Source organism: Myxocyprinus asiaticus, chromosome 1 (genome assembly GCF_019703515.2).
Source record: "Myxocyprinus asiaticus isolate MX2 ecotype Aquarium Trade chromosome 1, UBuf_Myxa_2, whole genome shotgun sequence".
Classification (NCBI taxonomy): domain Eukaryota; kingdom Metazoa; phylum Chordata; class Actinopteri; order Cypriniformes; family Catostomidae; genus Myxocyprinus; species Myxocyprinus asiaticus.
The window spans coordinates 16,160,057-16,176,178 of record NC_059344.1 but is presented as its reverse complement, the minus strand read 5'-3'; the positions used below and the strand labels follow the sequence as shown (position 1 = coordinate 16,176,178).

General features: G+C 36.4%; 2 protein-coding genes across 2 annotated transcripts in view; both read left to right on the top strand.

Moving 5' to 3' along the window:
• LOC127450332 (regulator of G-protein signaling 12-like) overlaps positions 1–2,278 on the top strand; it is a 79,964-nt gene extending 77,686 nt beyond the window's left edge. Inside the window, exon 18 of the mRNA XM_051714390.1 lies at positions 1,119–2,278. Coding sequence (XP_051570350.1) covers positions 1,119–1,399 — 281 coding nt within the window. The 3' untranslated portion in view covers positions 1,400–2,278. The remainder of the gene's footprint in view (positions 1–1,118) is intronic.
• A 205-nt stretch (positions 2,279–2,483) lies between these two features.
• LOC127451783 (zinc finger protein 16-like) lies at positions 2,484–15,534 on the top strand. Its single transcript, XM_051716756.1, has 3 exons — positions 2,484–6,224; positions 6,826–7,020; positions 11,046–15,534. The coding sequence occupies exons 1-3, from the start codon at positions 5,522–5,524 to the stop codon at positions 11,759–11,761; spliced, it is 1,614 nt and encodes a 537-aa protein (XP_051572716.1). The 5' UTR covers positions 2,484–5,521; the 3' UTR covers positions 11,762–15,534.
• The last annotated feature ends 588 nt before the right edge of the window (positions 15,535–16,122 follow it).

The window sequence follows — 16,122 nt, the reverse complement described above, 5'->3', positions numbered from 1 at the left end:
CTAGTGAATCAGACTAGACTTGCCTGTGATCTTGTGTCATGTCCCTGTACTTCTGTTCATTCCCCTGTGTTAATTTCCTTCTTTCTTGATTTGATCATCTTTTTTAAAGCACAATTATTTCCTGTTTCGGACTCCTGTTTATTTAATTCATGCTTGCTTCAATTGCATTTACATTACATTTGCATTCATTACATTTTGAAAAACAAACTGAGAACCTTGAGATGTCTGCAGTGACTGTCAAGACTTCATCTGAATCCAAGTCTGACAGAGCATTATTCATAAGATCTGATGTTGCATCAATACGACTCATATCTCAATATGGTAACCTGGCATGATGTACTGCATGCTATTGCACAATAATTTTAATTTAAACTGCCTTTAACTATCATAAGATGACTGCATGTTAAGCATTTGTAACCTTTACGAGCATGAACATGAGAAAATCTCCAAGCATTGCCTCTTTTCCCAGTAATCAATTGCTTCTCAAAAGACCTCCAATTCTGACTGATTCTTTTGTACTGAATTTTTGTACTAAACTGGTTACTACAACAATAGAGATAAAAACATAAGTAGTTTTAATTTAAATACTTTTGTTTATATTTACAAAAAAGAAAAAACAAGCATTAGAACATTGACTAGATGATGAATGTGAAGATACCATGTGGAAGGCACCATCTAAATTTATTTATATGAAGTGGGGACATACTGCCACCTTGTGGATGGAGGGTCACTGTAAGAACTAGGTGACTGCGCAGCATTGCTTTGAGATATTTCATAAGAATACTAAATATTTGTGGTGTATTATATATAATAAAGTTGTGTTGTTCAACATACTAACTGATATTGTAAAGCCAAAGTTTATTATCAGTGTGCAAATCATAAAAGCATGTAGCCTGTAAAGAAAGAGAGAAAGTACATGAAGTCCATTCAACATTCAATATATTTGATGGATAATGACCATCAAAATTCAAGGTGTTTGATGGTTTCATACTTTTCCTTTAGGTGAGAATTTTACCTAAACTTGTTTAATTCAACAAACAGGTCCCCCATTCCTAGATCCTCCCTGTACTTTTCTTCACGTGCTCTTGACTTATTTTTGTGCTAACTGCCTTCTCCAGGTACAGAGGGAGGAAACACATGCACTTCAGGTATCAACCAGCAGGGGGACCAGTGTCTCTCCTCAGTCTCTCAAGTGGACTCAGCTGTGCTGGACAAGAAGGCCAGTGTGGAGGGGATCACTCTGGAAGACAGCCTTGAGGGCTATGCAGCCGAGCTTCGGCAGTGCCAGAACAAAATGAGAAACTGCATTCACCCCTCCACAGAAGCGTCCCGTCCCCTTAGTGGGGTGCTGGAAGTCAGTGAGAGCGATACAGTGCAATATAAAGCCACGTTTGTCTGAGGGAAGCTGCTTGTAGAGGTTTTCAAAGACTGAAATTAAGCCGAAAAGCAGATGTGGGAAATATTGTGTATGTTAATCATGTAAATTGAGAAAGAAAATGTTAATTAGTTCTTTGTGACTTTAGACCACTCTTTATTTTTTGCTAATAAAACTATGTTATTAGATTGGGGTCGTAACACATCAGAGTACCAGGTTAACTTGTTGGGAAAATTCAGTGAAAGGCAAATGCAAATAATCTCAGTTTATATAGTGGAAATTAGTGCACCAATTTTGTTTAATTCCTTCTGATGATTTTTATTAATTTTTTATTTAATTAATTAATCTCTTGTACTTGGAAACACCATCCAGTCTTGTGAACACAGATTCAGATTCATATAAGAAATATATACGGTACTGTGCAAAAATCTTAGGCACATGAGATGTATCACAAAAGCATTTGTCTTAAGATGGTTATTTATATCTTCAGCTTTAGTGTGTCAATAGGAAATATAAATGTTAGACTCCCAAACATTACTTTTACAAATAGAAAAGATCAGAATAGAAGAACAGGGAGCCCTGCAACAGATGTCATGGCCCGTCTGAGACGTTCCAATCTGAGATTACATAAAAAGACAGAAGCAACTGAGACAGCCTAAATAGATAGAAGAACTGTGGCGAATTCGCCAAGAAACTTGGAGCAACCTATCTGCCAACAACCATGAAAAACTGTGTCCAGGTGTACCTAGGAGAATTGGTGCTGTTTTAAAGGCAAAGGTGGCCACACCAAACATTGATTTAGCTTTTTTATGTTTACTGGACTTTGTATGACATTAAGTGATAAATGAAAACTATTTATGGCAATATTTTTGAAGACATCCTCACCATGCAACATTTTCCCCAAGTGCCTAAAACTTTTGCACAGTACTGTGTGTGTGTGTGTGTATATATATATATATATATATATATATATATATATATATATATATAGATAGATAGATAGATAGATAGATAGATAGATAGATAGATAGATAGATAGATATAGATATATATATAAATGCTCAAAATAATTTTAGAGTGACCGATTTTTGTGTGTGCATGTTTGTTTAACTGTGTTCACGTGGTAATGAGTTGTATCTCATTAGTAACAAGTGGAATGTAGTTCATTGTTTCTAGTGAGATAATAAAAGGAATATTCTGGGTTCAGTACAAGTTAAGCTCAGTTGACAGCATTTGTGGCATAATGTTGATTACCACAACAATTATTTCAACTCTTTCTTCCTTTTCTTTAAAAAGCAAAAATTGAGGTTACAGTGAGGCACTTACAATGGAAGTCAATGGGGCCAATTTTTGGATGGTTTAAAGGGAGAAATGTGAAGCTTATATTTTTAAGAAATGCTTTTACGTCATTTCAAGTTTTTAGGGTTTGCGGCGTCATGGCAACGAAGTTGTAAAACTAAATATAGCTTTACACTTTACAGGTTACATTAGTAAGTTATTTTATCACACTAAAATCATGTTTACACGCATATTGTTTACGTCTTGTGACTTTTGAAACAGTGAGTATTTTAATGTTCAAAAATTGACACCCATTCACTGCCATTGTGAGTGTCTCACTGTAACCCAGATTTTTTATTTTTTATTTAAGTAGGGACAAGTCAACATTATTTTTTGTGGTACATCAACATTATGCTGTCAATTAAACTTGTACTGAAACTGGAATAATCCTTTAAGTCGTTGATATTGAACTACACTGAAACCCAGATAAAAAGCAAACGTCCAGTGAGCAGAAATGTGGCAAGCTGTCTACTGTTTTAGTCAGAAAGATGCTTAAAGGCTATTTCCAGAATTAAAGGAAATGATTTATTCTGGTGTACATTGAAATGTAAAAGTGCTGAGTTCAAGGAGAGCAATCACAGTTTTAGTAATCACAAACCGTTATTTGAACATTGTAACATAACATTAGAACCATTAGGAAATGTCGAGAAGTTCATATTAAAAGAACATCTGCAAATTGGCCAAAGAACCAACTCCAATAGATACAGTACGTGTAAGCTACGACATGATAACAATGATCAGAAAGGACCAATAACATTTGCAAAGCGCGCCATCTATTGGCTGTCAGATGAAACTGAATTTGCCCTTCTCATAAACCAGCATAAAGAAACAAAACAAATGTATTAATTTTGAACAAATTAATAACAGACTACGTATAAATTGTATATATAATCAATTAAATTCATATACATTAAAATGTATATGTTTTATGCAATTTACTGAGGCAGTCAGCAGTCTGACAGGCATACAAAAAAAAAAAAAGTTTTTATTCAACCTGCCCAGCCTCATTCAAATCTTCAATATTTATTTATATTTTTGCTCCGTCATTATTATTATTATTATTATTATTATTATTATTATTATTATTGTGTGTGTTCAGCAGCCAAGACAATTTTTAACCTTCTTAAGTTTTTGGTGATTCACGTTTTTCAAGCATATCGCCCCCTACTGGGCAGAGAGAATAATTTCTAGCAAAAAAAGGAATTAAGGAATAGTTCACCCAAAATTTTTAATTCTCTCATCATTTACTCTCCCTCATGTTATCCCAGATGTGTATGACTTTCTGTCTTCTGCTGAACACAAATGAAGACTTTTAGAAGAATATCTCAAATCTGTAGGTCCATACAATGCAAGTAAAAGGTGGCCAGAACTTTGAAGCTCCAAAAAGCACATAAAGGAAACAGAAGTAATCCATACGTCTCCAGTGGTTAAATCCATGTCTTCAGAAAAGATATGATAGGTGTGGTTGAGAAACAGATCAATATTTAAAGGGACAGTTCACCAAAAAAAAAAAAAAAAAAAAAATTAAAAAAAATTCTCCCATCATTTACTCACCTTTATGCCATCCCTGATGTATATGAGTTTCTTTCATCTGCTGAACTAAAATGAAGATTTTTAGAAGTTCTCAGCTCTTTTGGTCCATACAATGCAAGTTAATGGGTGCCAAAATTTTGAAGCTCCAAAAATCACACAAGTCATCATAAAAGTAATCCATATGACTCCAGTGGTTAAATCCATGACTTCTGAAGTGATTTGAAAGGTGTGGGTGAGAAACAGATCAATATTTAAGTAATTTTTTTACTATAAATTCTCCTCCCTGTTCAGTCAATCTCCACTTTAACTTTCACTTTAACATTCTTCTTCTTGTGTTTTTGGTGATTCATGGTCTTCATGTATATCGCCCCCTACTGGGCAGGGAGAATAATTTCTAGCAAAAAAAAAAAAAAAAAAAGAAAAAAGAAAAAAGACTTAAAGATTGATCTGTTTCTCACCCTATCATATTACTTCTGAAGACATGAATTAATACACTGGAGTCGTATGGGATGAGGTTGAGTAAATAATGAGAGAATTTGCATTTTTGGATGAACTATCCCTTTAACAGCACCAGGGGCGTCATGCACCTTTTTTTCTTTTCTTTCTTTCTTTCTTTCTTTCTTTCTTTTTTAAACATGTGTTGAAGTGTTTGTTTATGTTTCCATCAACTCATCACTACATGGAAACTCACAGGAAACTATTATTATTAATATTGTGTATACTAGTGTATATTATTATTATTATTATTATTATATTTACTACACTTAATTTATTGTATAGGTTTGCTACCCACTGTTACCCTGGGACGTATTTAACAATAATTAATATTATAATTTTTAATGATTAATTGTAAAATTATTACTAATTTTATATTTGACTCAAATAAATTATTCAATTATTATTTAACCTATTTTGTCATATGTTTACCTCAGTTTATTCTCCATTATTGAAAATACCATCCTGTTCTCTCCATTATGTCAAAATAAGTGTAATGCACCAAATGGTGTGGCATACATTTCGCACGTTTACAATGACACTGAAAAACTTTTGAGAGTTTGTTGTTGTTGTTGTTGTTGTTGTTGTTGTTGTTGTTGTTGTTGTTGCTGAAAAGAATTGAGAGTATTACAACTAAAGGATGGCTCAGTAGAGGACGCTGTTTAGATACTCCACTTCCGAAGTGGGAGGAAGTTCGCCTGGTGTTCAGTGTAAACCTCAGTGTCCATCACGATCAAAACATTGAGCCATCACAGCTGAGTACCTGCGCTTGAACCGAACATGAACCGAAAAAGAAACCACAGCTATATAGAAACGGGACAGTCCTCGGAGTCCCAAAGCGCGTTTATGGACAACACAGGACCCTTCAGCCGCGATGAGGAGGATTTCTCTGAGCTCGAACCCGACGAGCAGCTAGTGTGTTCGGTGACCGAGATCACGGAGCATCTGGGCAGGAACATCACGGTGGTGCTGGAGTCCGCGCTGTCCGAAATACGCAAACTGGTCAGCGTCCGGATCCGCGTACTGAAGATGGAGCTCCGCGAGAAAACCGACGAGATCGAGCTGCTCAAGGCCAAACTAGAGTCAACGGAGAAAGACGGAGGAAGAGTCCCAAACTCCAGCATCCTGGAGTTCAGGAAGTCAGACCACCAACCGTGCCAGAAACACGGCACCGACCCTAAGAGAGCAAAACCCGAGACTCCCGTGGTGAAGAAGGAGAACATCAACGCGATCTGCGACTATCTGATGAAGGACAAGAACCAGCGTGGTGGTGCTGAAGTGGAGAGCGACCAGAACGATCAGGCCTTTGGATCGGAACGGGATATGCGGACGGAACCGCACCCGCACGCGCCTCTGAGCCTGTGGTCGGACAGCGCGCACGGAGACACAGACACCGACATCTTCAACATGCTGCCGCCCACCAGTAAACGCATGTATGACTATGAGTGGATGACTGGAGTGGAGCTCAACTCTGAGTTGAAAGGTAATCATTTGCATGAAGGCATGCGTTATGATTGCATAACATCCGTGCATTGTATGCATGTAGTTGCATACATTATGCATATTGTTACACAAGGTATGCATGCATTTCAGTTAAGCAAGCATTATGATTGCATAACATGTATGCATTGTAGGGTGCATGTAATTGCATAAAGTTTGCATGCAACGTGAAATGCATTTAGTTACATAAAGTATGCATGCATGTCAGATAGGCAAGCATTATGATTGTGCAACATGCATGCATTGTAGTGTGCATGTAGTTGCATATAGTATGCATGTACTGTGGAATGCATATACTTACTTAGTATTCATGCATAGTATATTATATGCATGCATTGTATTATATTCTCAAATGTAGTTGTAGCATTAGCTGTTGTTGCAATATTTTAAGTTGCAACTGTGCTTGACATTTACCACTTCTATTCTTTCACTTTTTGCATGAACAGTGTATAAGTAGATATTGTTAAAATTGTAAATAGGTATGTTTAAAACCACATTTCAAAGCTTCAGGATGAAAATTTTCTGAATAAATGAGCAAAAACTAAAAAGTATTGTAATTATGCCTGCTTTCTTCTTTTCATTAGGTGATACGGAAACAAAGTGTGAGAATGTTCCCAGTGTGGATGATGAGGATGAAAATGACGACTCTGAAGGAGGAAGAGGAAGTTTAAGATCTGTGTCTGACCCAAACACTGCCCATTTTCCTCTGGAATCTCAGGGTTCTCCACAAGAAGAAAGGAGCAACCCAGCAGAGGACAATGTAGACAGAATGGAGCCAGGTCAGTTTTTTGAAAGAGAATTTGTTAGTAGGCACTTTCTGGTAAATTCTCAAAAAGGGAGTAGCTGAAAATAATTTTTGTATTGTGCACTTTCACTATATAAATGGTTAAAAGTTAAGACAAAAAGTAATTGGACACATTCTGGTTGTCAAACGTAGTGGAACATGTAGATATGTAACGTGATCTACATCTGTAGTCACTCTGCTTCTATTTAGTTCTGTCCTCATGAAGCTATTTGACATATCAGATATTTACATATATTCCACAGGACAAAATAATAACCGAATTTATACAAATTATCCTGTTCAGAAGTTTATTTCCCCCATGGTGTGTTGTTTGTATCTTTTGTCATAGTTGTGCATGAGTCCTTGCATTGTGCTGAGCCGTGAAGCTGTCCACTGTTCTTAAGAAAAATCTTCCAGGTACTGCACATTCTTTGGATTCCCATTATCTGCACTTTTAAGTTCTTTCCAACAGTGGCTTTATGATGTTGACATCCAGCTTTTGGCACTTGGGACTCAAACACAACTATTACAAAAGATGCAAACATTCATTAATGGTTAAAGGGATAGTTCATCCCAAAATGAAAATTCTCTCATCATTTACTGACCCTCATGCCATCCCAGATTTGCATGAGTTTCTTTCTTCTGCAGAACACAAATGAAGATTTTTAGAAGAATATTTTAGCTCTGTTGGTCCATACAATGCAATTGAATGGGTAACAGAACTCAGAAGGTTAAAAAAGGATGTTAAGGCAGCATAAAAGTAATCCATATCACTCCAGTGGTTAAATCCATGTCTTCTGAAGCCATATAATAGGTGTGGGTGAGAAACAGATCAATATTTAAGTCCTTATTTACTATCCGTCTCCACATTTGACCAACCCCAACCAGTAAGTGGCTGAATATGAAAGTAAGTCACTTCCACATTCTGATTTTCAGTTAAAAAGGACTTAAATATTGATCTGTTTCTCATCCACACTTATTATATCACTTATGGGGATAAAGATTTATCCACTGGAGTCTTACAGATTACTTTTATGCTGCCTTTATGTGCTTTTTGGAGCTTAAAAGTTCTGGTCACCATTCACTTGCATTGTATGGACCTACAGAGCAGAGATATTCTTCTAAAAATCTTTGTTTGTGCTCAGCAGAAGAAATAAAGTCATACACATCTGGGATGACATGAGGGTGAAGAAATAATGAGAGAATTTTCATTTTTGGGTGAACTATCCCTTTAAGAAGGCAACGCACTATATTAAGAACCAAGGGGATGTAAACTTTTGAGCAGATTGTTATTATTTTGTCTAAAGAGATATATGTAAATATATGTTATTTAGCTTCTGAAAGGCAGTACTAAAAGTATGGAAAAACTAATGAAAAATAAAAAAATTATATTTTCATAATGTACCAATGTAATTTTTCCTCTTATAAGTAACAGCATTAGCTGAGAGAGAATTTCTTTCATATGTAAGCAAAATGGACATTAAAATGGAAATATACCCAAATGAATCAGAATCGAAATGAGTTGAGAACTTGTGTAGGGCTGCAAAAACTAATCAATCAAATCAATAATTATCAATAATGGAAATCATCGACAACAAATTCCATTATCGATTAGTTGGATCTGTGCAGCGATCAGTGACGTCACTTGACGGCCCAGTGAAAATGTGTTGCATGATGAAACTCGTTTGAAAATGGAGACAGGTTGAAACGGAAAAAACATGACCCAAGTTGTCCAGCACACGAGAACACTTTATAAACACTTCAAAGAAGATCATAATAAGCATTCAGTTTAATGTGGAGCGGTTGCTGCGTCAGGTGCATTGACAGAGTGTTTGTGCTGTTTGATGCACTTAAGAGTTGTTCCAGAGCATCACTTACATTTTACCTCTATTTTCTATGTTTTAAAATGTATACATGTTACGAATTCAAAATCAGGCGCATTTTTCTGCACATTTCACAAAGCTGTTTGTTTTTACCACATGTGAATCTCCGTTAAACTTCACTGAGCAAACAAGCGCACGCATCCGTGTCAATTAATCCGTTCGCAATGGAGAAAGGGAGCGGCATCATTTTGATTGAACTCGTGCAACATTATACCTCGATTTCAGTTTCAATGTAATCAATTGTGCAGTTTTGGATATCACACTGATGTCTAAGAGGTCAAGGTTTTCTGGTTTTTAAAGTGTTTTAGATGGTTTCTCCTCCTCAAGCGAGCGCATAATACAATGAGCAACATTGCTATCATCAGCGCGAGAGAGAAGTTGTGATTACAGATAATTGTACTTTATTAAACTGTGTATAATGCTGAATATAGTGTATAATAATACTAAGGGTCCTGATATTGTATAGTCCTCCTGATAGTCCCAAATGTAATGTCTGATTTCACCAGTAAATTTATACCATGACAAACATTATTTTACTGGATAAACATACACATAGTTTTGAAAAGAATAGTTTAGAAACATGTAATCAGTGACAATACTATTTTAAAACTTACAATATTAATTTAAATTACTAAAGATTTATGTTATAAGTGACAGTGTACACGCATATGTATCTAACATAATTATGTATTTTTTTAGATGAGCAGAATTAATATTTCTATTCTGGTGTCACCGTTGCCCTCTACTGGACTGATTTTTAGTCCCACTCCATTCCTGATTAATCATTTTACTCCTTAATGAACAGTACTTTTTGTTAAGCTTTACAAGTAAAGGAAAGGAACTGTTTTTATATGTCCTGAAAGTAATAATAATAATAAATATAGCTGCAAGCAGCGATACCGGGGTCAAGCCAATTATTGGCACCATGAGCAGCAAAAGAAGTTTTGTGACATGTTTTTGGTTAGAGTCCAATGGACAGTGTATGAAGAGTTCGAAAATGTAAACTTTCAATCATAAATAACCCATTTATTTAAAAAAATAACTAAAAATAGCTACTTCTTAGAATTTTTGTCCAGTATGTGGCGCTGTTCTGAAACTGCTCAGGTAGTATCTGGGCATGATGGTTATCATGCAGGAAAGCATTCAAGAGTTATAAGCCAAAATAGCAATTTTTCTATCTCCTGACCAGTAGGGGGCAGTGCGCCAAAATGCTGCAGGTAGCCTCAGGGCCTAATGGTGATGACACGTACCAAGTTTCGTCCCAATCCCTCAAAGCGTTGCGGAGATTCAGCCTCAAGTTCAATTTTGAGCGGTCTTTATCGAATTCGTTGAAGCGCCATTCGAAAACGGTATGGTTTATCAAAATTCTGAGAATAAATTTGTGTCATGAGTGCCTCTAGATGATGCAGGACAATTTTCGTGCAAATCGGACCAACGGCCTAGGACGAGTTCGAAAAAGTAGGTTTTTCAGAAAATTCTAAATGGCGGAAAAATTGTGTTTCTAGGACTCACGGTTCAAAAGTTATTAACATAAATGTGAGTGCAAATTTGGGCAGTTGGTGGCACTAGAGGGTTTGAGGTAGAGATGCCAAATTTGCTGTTATAACATATCAGACTGTCTTCTATCTGTGTGGTAAATTTCATAACTTTTCCGCAAGCGGTTGTATGGGCTGCTGTAGACTCTGAGCGGAAGAAGAAGAAGAACAAGAAAACGAAAACATTAGGGGTTTTTCGCCCCTTCGGGGCTTGACCCTAATAAATTAAAACTGAACTTTTCATGATTCGGGCTTTGTTCAAAGCTTTGTGAGAGTATAGAATTGTGAATTCAGTACTGTAAATTGAGCCAAATTTGTACGGCCTTTATCATATCATATTTTAATAAAATACAGGAAATAAATAATTTGTATTAATTAATAAAATTTTAGCCGATTAATCGATTATCAAAATAATTGTTCGTTGCAGCCCTAAACTTATGAATCGGAATCAAATCGGGAACAATACAATTGCAAAAAATGGCTCAACAGCAGATGACTTTCATCACCTCTAAGATAAAATCTAAAGTTTTTAGGCTTATGGTTGGCATGTAGATTTGGTGTGATTTCATTAATTTTATTGATTTACTGGCAACCTCTTTTAGGTCAGCAGTTCTCTGCTCACACTTTCATTTGCCCTTTCTGTGGAACTCTTTGCCCCGACTCTTCATTCCTGGATGAACACGTAAAACTCATGCACCATGATGAGAGCACCCAGGCTCTGCAGTCTCCTCCGGGTGCTTCCTCCTCTCAAACAGAGAGTGACTTGGGTGATGCGGGGCGAGTTTTGGTAGGCCCAGAAGGACCTGCCGGGAGGGGGGCACGGGAGAAGAAAGTGGAGGGCGGCTATGAGTGTGGCGACTGTGGCCGTCATTTCAACTATTTGGGCAACCTACGGCAGCACCAACGTATCCACACTGGCGAGAAGCCCTTCGTCTGCTCAGAGTGCGGGGAACGTTTTCGGCATGCCGCACGTCTCAAGAGCCACCGGCTCAGCCACAGCGGAGCCCAGAGCCCCTTCCCCTGCCCGCAGTGTGGTAAAGGCTTCCCGGTGCTGTCCGGACTTAAACGGCACCAGCGTGTACATACCGGAGAGAGCCCTTATGCATGTCCCCAGTGTGGGCGCAGGTTCAAAGAGCTGGGTAATTTATATACACACATGCGCATCCATAGCGGTGCCACACCCTACTCTTGCTACCAGTGTGGGCGGAGCTTCAGACATCTTGGCACATACAAGAGTCATCGCTGTATGCCTGCTACCCAGTTACCCAGTGGGCATAGTTCAGCATGGGCACAGGAGGACAAAGTGCAGACTGGGTAATAGCAAAAGGATAATGTGACAGATTTGTTCATAAAGGGGTTCATTATTTCCTCAACTGCTGTTTCAGGATCAGTTTCAACACGCCAAGAGACAAGCTGAGCTGAAAAGAGGTGCGAGTGGTTTCATACAGTAAGTGGTCGAATGGACAGACTCAGACAAGAGACAGGAAGTATGAAAGGTCTTGGTATGGTCACCAACCTGTCTGCGGTGCAGATATAACATTTGACATCATCATGACAATTAAAAAACAGTCAGGTTACATAATGAAGCTGTGTGGATTTACACATCTTTCTTGTTCATGTTAGCGTCATTTTCAACGGTAACTTGCTGCTTGTCAAATGTTCATTTTTGAAGCATTTTTGCAATAATATGCTCTCATTTTAAGCATAAAATGTGTTTGGATGTCCATACACAGTATTTTAAGATTTCCCTTAATAAATATCATTCATTGTGCTTAAACTGTGTTTTTATTTTATTTTTTTTATTTTTTTGTAAAGGAGTCGTTCAGAACTTCTGACAGGGTTCATAGCATGTATCCACAAGGGTAGATTAAAAGAAGAGATTACATCTTACAAAAACATGGAATTTAACTATTTTGAAACATAATTAATGATAATAATGATGAATAAAAAATAATGTAAAATGTTTTAACGTATTAAATTTGTAAAACTATTTAAAAAACATGGCTTCATAGTGTGATACTTTACAGAGTCACAATGGCCGTCTTTTGACAGTGCTTCACCCGTCAAAGTGTAACGAGTGGGTAGATGACATGAAACGCTGGCCTGAGGAAATCATAAACTACGAGTTGATATGAATGCCAGCAAATACACAGTTGAGCCCGAACCAGGGACGGTACTAGGATAAAATCTTTGCTGGGGCACTTGTATATTCATCAGAAGTTTCTGGCGGGGCTTGAGGCAAATATAGGGGGGCAATGCCAGCCCTTACAAAAATTTAGAGTTCTTGCAAACTTGCCAGAATTCTGCCACAAATTCGACACTCATTATTTTCACATGCAAAACTCTTCATTGTCGCCAAACGTTTGCTGTTCACCTCTACTGGTGAAGAGATGCAAACTTTTGGCAAACATTTCATTTGCATACACTGAAAACCCTAATAAGTTCATTGAACTCATTTGATTGAGTAAACTCATTCCCTCAATTCCGTTGAGTAATGGGGTCTCCCAAAACTTGAGTATTTAAGTTCAATTAACTTGGTTTTAAAGTATAGTGAGCTTAACTATTTAAGTTAACTACGTGCAAGTAGACTTAACTCAGATTTGAATTTAAGTAATGTTGTTTCTGCTGTTGTACATTTTAATTGAATTGATTCAATTTTAGATCAAACAACAGCACAGCTCAAATAAAGATGATAACTGATTCTTGGTCAGTTATTAAATAATTATTTACAGAAATGCATATATGCACTTCAGCTGCACATGCACAAAGAGAACTGAAATAGTGTGACCAGGGTCCAACTTGACCAAAGAGACACAGATCACCCTAATGGTGACATTACACCAAACAACTATATGCAACAAAGCATAAATAATACAACAAAAGAGCTAAAACATCTATGAGTTCTTAATAACAATTATTTAAATTCTCCAATCTGTTCCCTCTGACCAAGGAAACATAATTCAAGCAGCAAGGGATTGTGGGTATTCCCCATAGCCTCAATTTTGTACTCAGTAGTTTGAGTTATTAACACTTCAAATCGTAAGTCTATGGATTTTTAAGAAAAATAAGTTCAATGAACTTAAATATTTGAGTTATGAGTCAAAACCTGACATTTCAAGTAGTACTTAATTAAGACAACTTGATTTTTACAGTAATGACAACTTTAGGGTTTACAGTATGAAAATAATGAATGGGAAATTTGCGGTAAGTTTGTCAGAACGCTAGATATTTTTGTAAGGTAGCACCCCTTTAGACCCAGCCATGGCCTGAACTTATTTTAACTCCAACTAACACTTGAAATGGTTGTTGTTCTCCATCTGGATCACTCAGTTCAGTAGTTTTTACATTGCTTCTTATGGAGACTGGAACCAGAAAACAGTCTAGCGGCAATCAGAATCATCATGGCGCTGACCATTAGGTTGGTCAGGAAAGCTGTGTATAGCATGTTACTTTCTGGTATTTTTATGTACACAAATCTGATCAGAGACCGGTATACTGAAAGAACATTGTTTCTCTTCAGCAGACTGTCTTTATCACAAATCCCTGCAGAAATGTACGTATCTGAAAGCAAAAAAAAAAAAAAAAAATCCTATTTTTATCTGAAAGTTTGCTTCAGCAGAAACATGATAATTGTCGTGTTGTTAAGGATTGTCAACATTCAACTGATGCGATTCCATTTTCTATTAGAAATAAAGTTGATTGAGCCACTCAGACACATAGTTTAAATTGCATTGCAGACTAATTTCAAAAAGATATTAAAACATATTCACAAAATGTGATGCTCATCGTATCTTACCTCAGTTTTGCATTATGCTTTGGAGCCCATTTAAAGAGGTGCCTATGAGTGAAAAGTTGAGTGCTGCCATCATGTAGATGATTTGTGTTATTGCATTAAGGTCTTCTCAGTACACTGTTGTCCCCCAACTGGGCTGCAGTCGCTGTATCTGTATCAATTTTCAGTTTGAGTTTAAACATGCGATTCACAATATTAACACGTTTTTATTTTATATTAGAGAATTTGTTTGTATATGTCTTCTACCTGTATTTTAAAAACGTATTTATAATGCATTTGGAAAATATATTGCTGAATAGAAAAATATTGCTCTAATGGCTTTTCAAAAGATGTTAAGACTGTTATAATTTGGGCATACATGACTCTGTAGAGGACCCAAGGAAGCATACCAAGTTTTGAAAATACAGACAATACTTAATTCAGACATACAATTTTTTCTATGGAGCTGTTCTCATAAAATATCCCAAACATCATGAATATACGACTGTTAAGGAGCACAGAAGGCTGCAATATGTCAATAACAAATGGTCTGAGAAAGACAACTGAACTGTTATAATAAATACTCTTAAGTTATTGTTCCATTTGTTTATGTATTTTTAAGAGCTTATTGAAATGTGATGACACTGTATGAAGTGATGTCGCTGTTTTTTTTTTTATCTTGTCAGAAATGTCTGTTATGATCTGTCACAGTTTATATGCTGATGAAATGTTTTTGACAGTGTGAATATTTTGGTAGCTGTTTGTCCAGTAATTGTCTCTCAGGTATGCATGAGAGAAAGAAGTCGTGACAGATCTGTTAGGGGAGCATGTATGTGAGTGAATGGAAAACGCATCTTCCAAGTTGACATGAGCTATTTTTCTTTATTAGAGGGTGACAAGTCCTCATCAGTAATCGCTCACCCGCCTTAATAACACAGTGCCAGCAGATCTTGTCATGTCTCCAGTAGATTGAACAGGCATGTGTTTGTGTGTGAGACTGAGAGTATTTTCCAGGAAATTATTTTGAGGAAAAACTACATTTTCACACAGTGCCTCAACAGTAGGTTGCACAAAGTGGGTTTATTATTAAAGATTAAATATTACCAAATATTATGATAAAGAGACTGGAGCGAGTCATCACAATTCTAAAGTAAATATTACTCAGGGTATATTAAAGTCAATTTCTGTGTTCTGTTTTGGCTACAAAAAAAAAAAAAAAGGAAAAGAAAATATTGAACATTTCAAACGTTATTGCCCAGGAAAAAATATCCTTTATCATCCACATTTTGTGTGTGCCACTGCTTATTGATTTGTTCTTATATCCCCTCCCTTGTGTATATATGTATATGTTTATATCTAATATATATATATATATATATATATATATATATATATATATATATATATATATATATATATATATATATATATATATACAGTACTGTGCAAACGTAGGCACTTAAGATGTTTCACTAAAACATTTGTCTTAAGATGGTTATTTATATCTTCAGCTTTAGTGAGTCAATAGGAAAAATACATTTTAGACTCCCAAACATTACTTTTGTAAATAGAAAAGATAAGAATAGAAGAACAGGGCGCTCTGCAAGAGATTTCATGGCCCCCACAGAGCCCCCACTGAACGTCATGTCAGTCTGAGATTACATATAGAGACAGAAGCAATTGAGACAGCCGAAATAGATAGAAGAACTGTGGCGAATTCTCCAAGAAGCTGGAACATCCTATCTGCCAACAACCAAGAAAAACAGTGTCCAGGTGTACCTAGGAGAATTGGTGATGTTTTAAAGGCAAAGGTGGTCACACCGAATATTGATGTAGCTTTTTTATGTTTACTGGACTTTGTATGACATTAAGTGATAAATGAAACCTATTTATGTCATTATTTTTGA

Excerpts from the sequence above, each read along its gene's own strand:
- LOC127451783 (XM_051716756.1), top strand. The coding sequence starts at position 5,522 with ATGAACCGAAAAAGAAACCACAGCTATATAGAAACGGGACAGTCCTCG. Across the intron at positions 6,225-6,825 it reads GCTCAACTCTGAGTTGAAAG|GTGATACGGAAACAAAGTGT; the intron begins GTAATCATTTGC and ends TCTTTTCATTAG. Across the intron at positions 7,021-11,045 it reads TGTAGACAGAATGGAGCCAG|GTCAGCAGTTCTCTGCTCAC; the intron begins GTCAGTTTTTTG and ends AACCTCTTTTAG.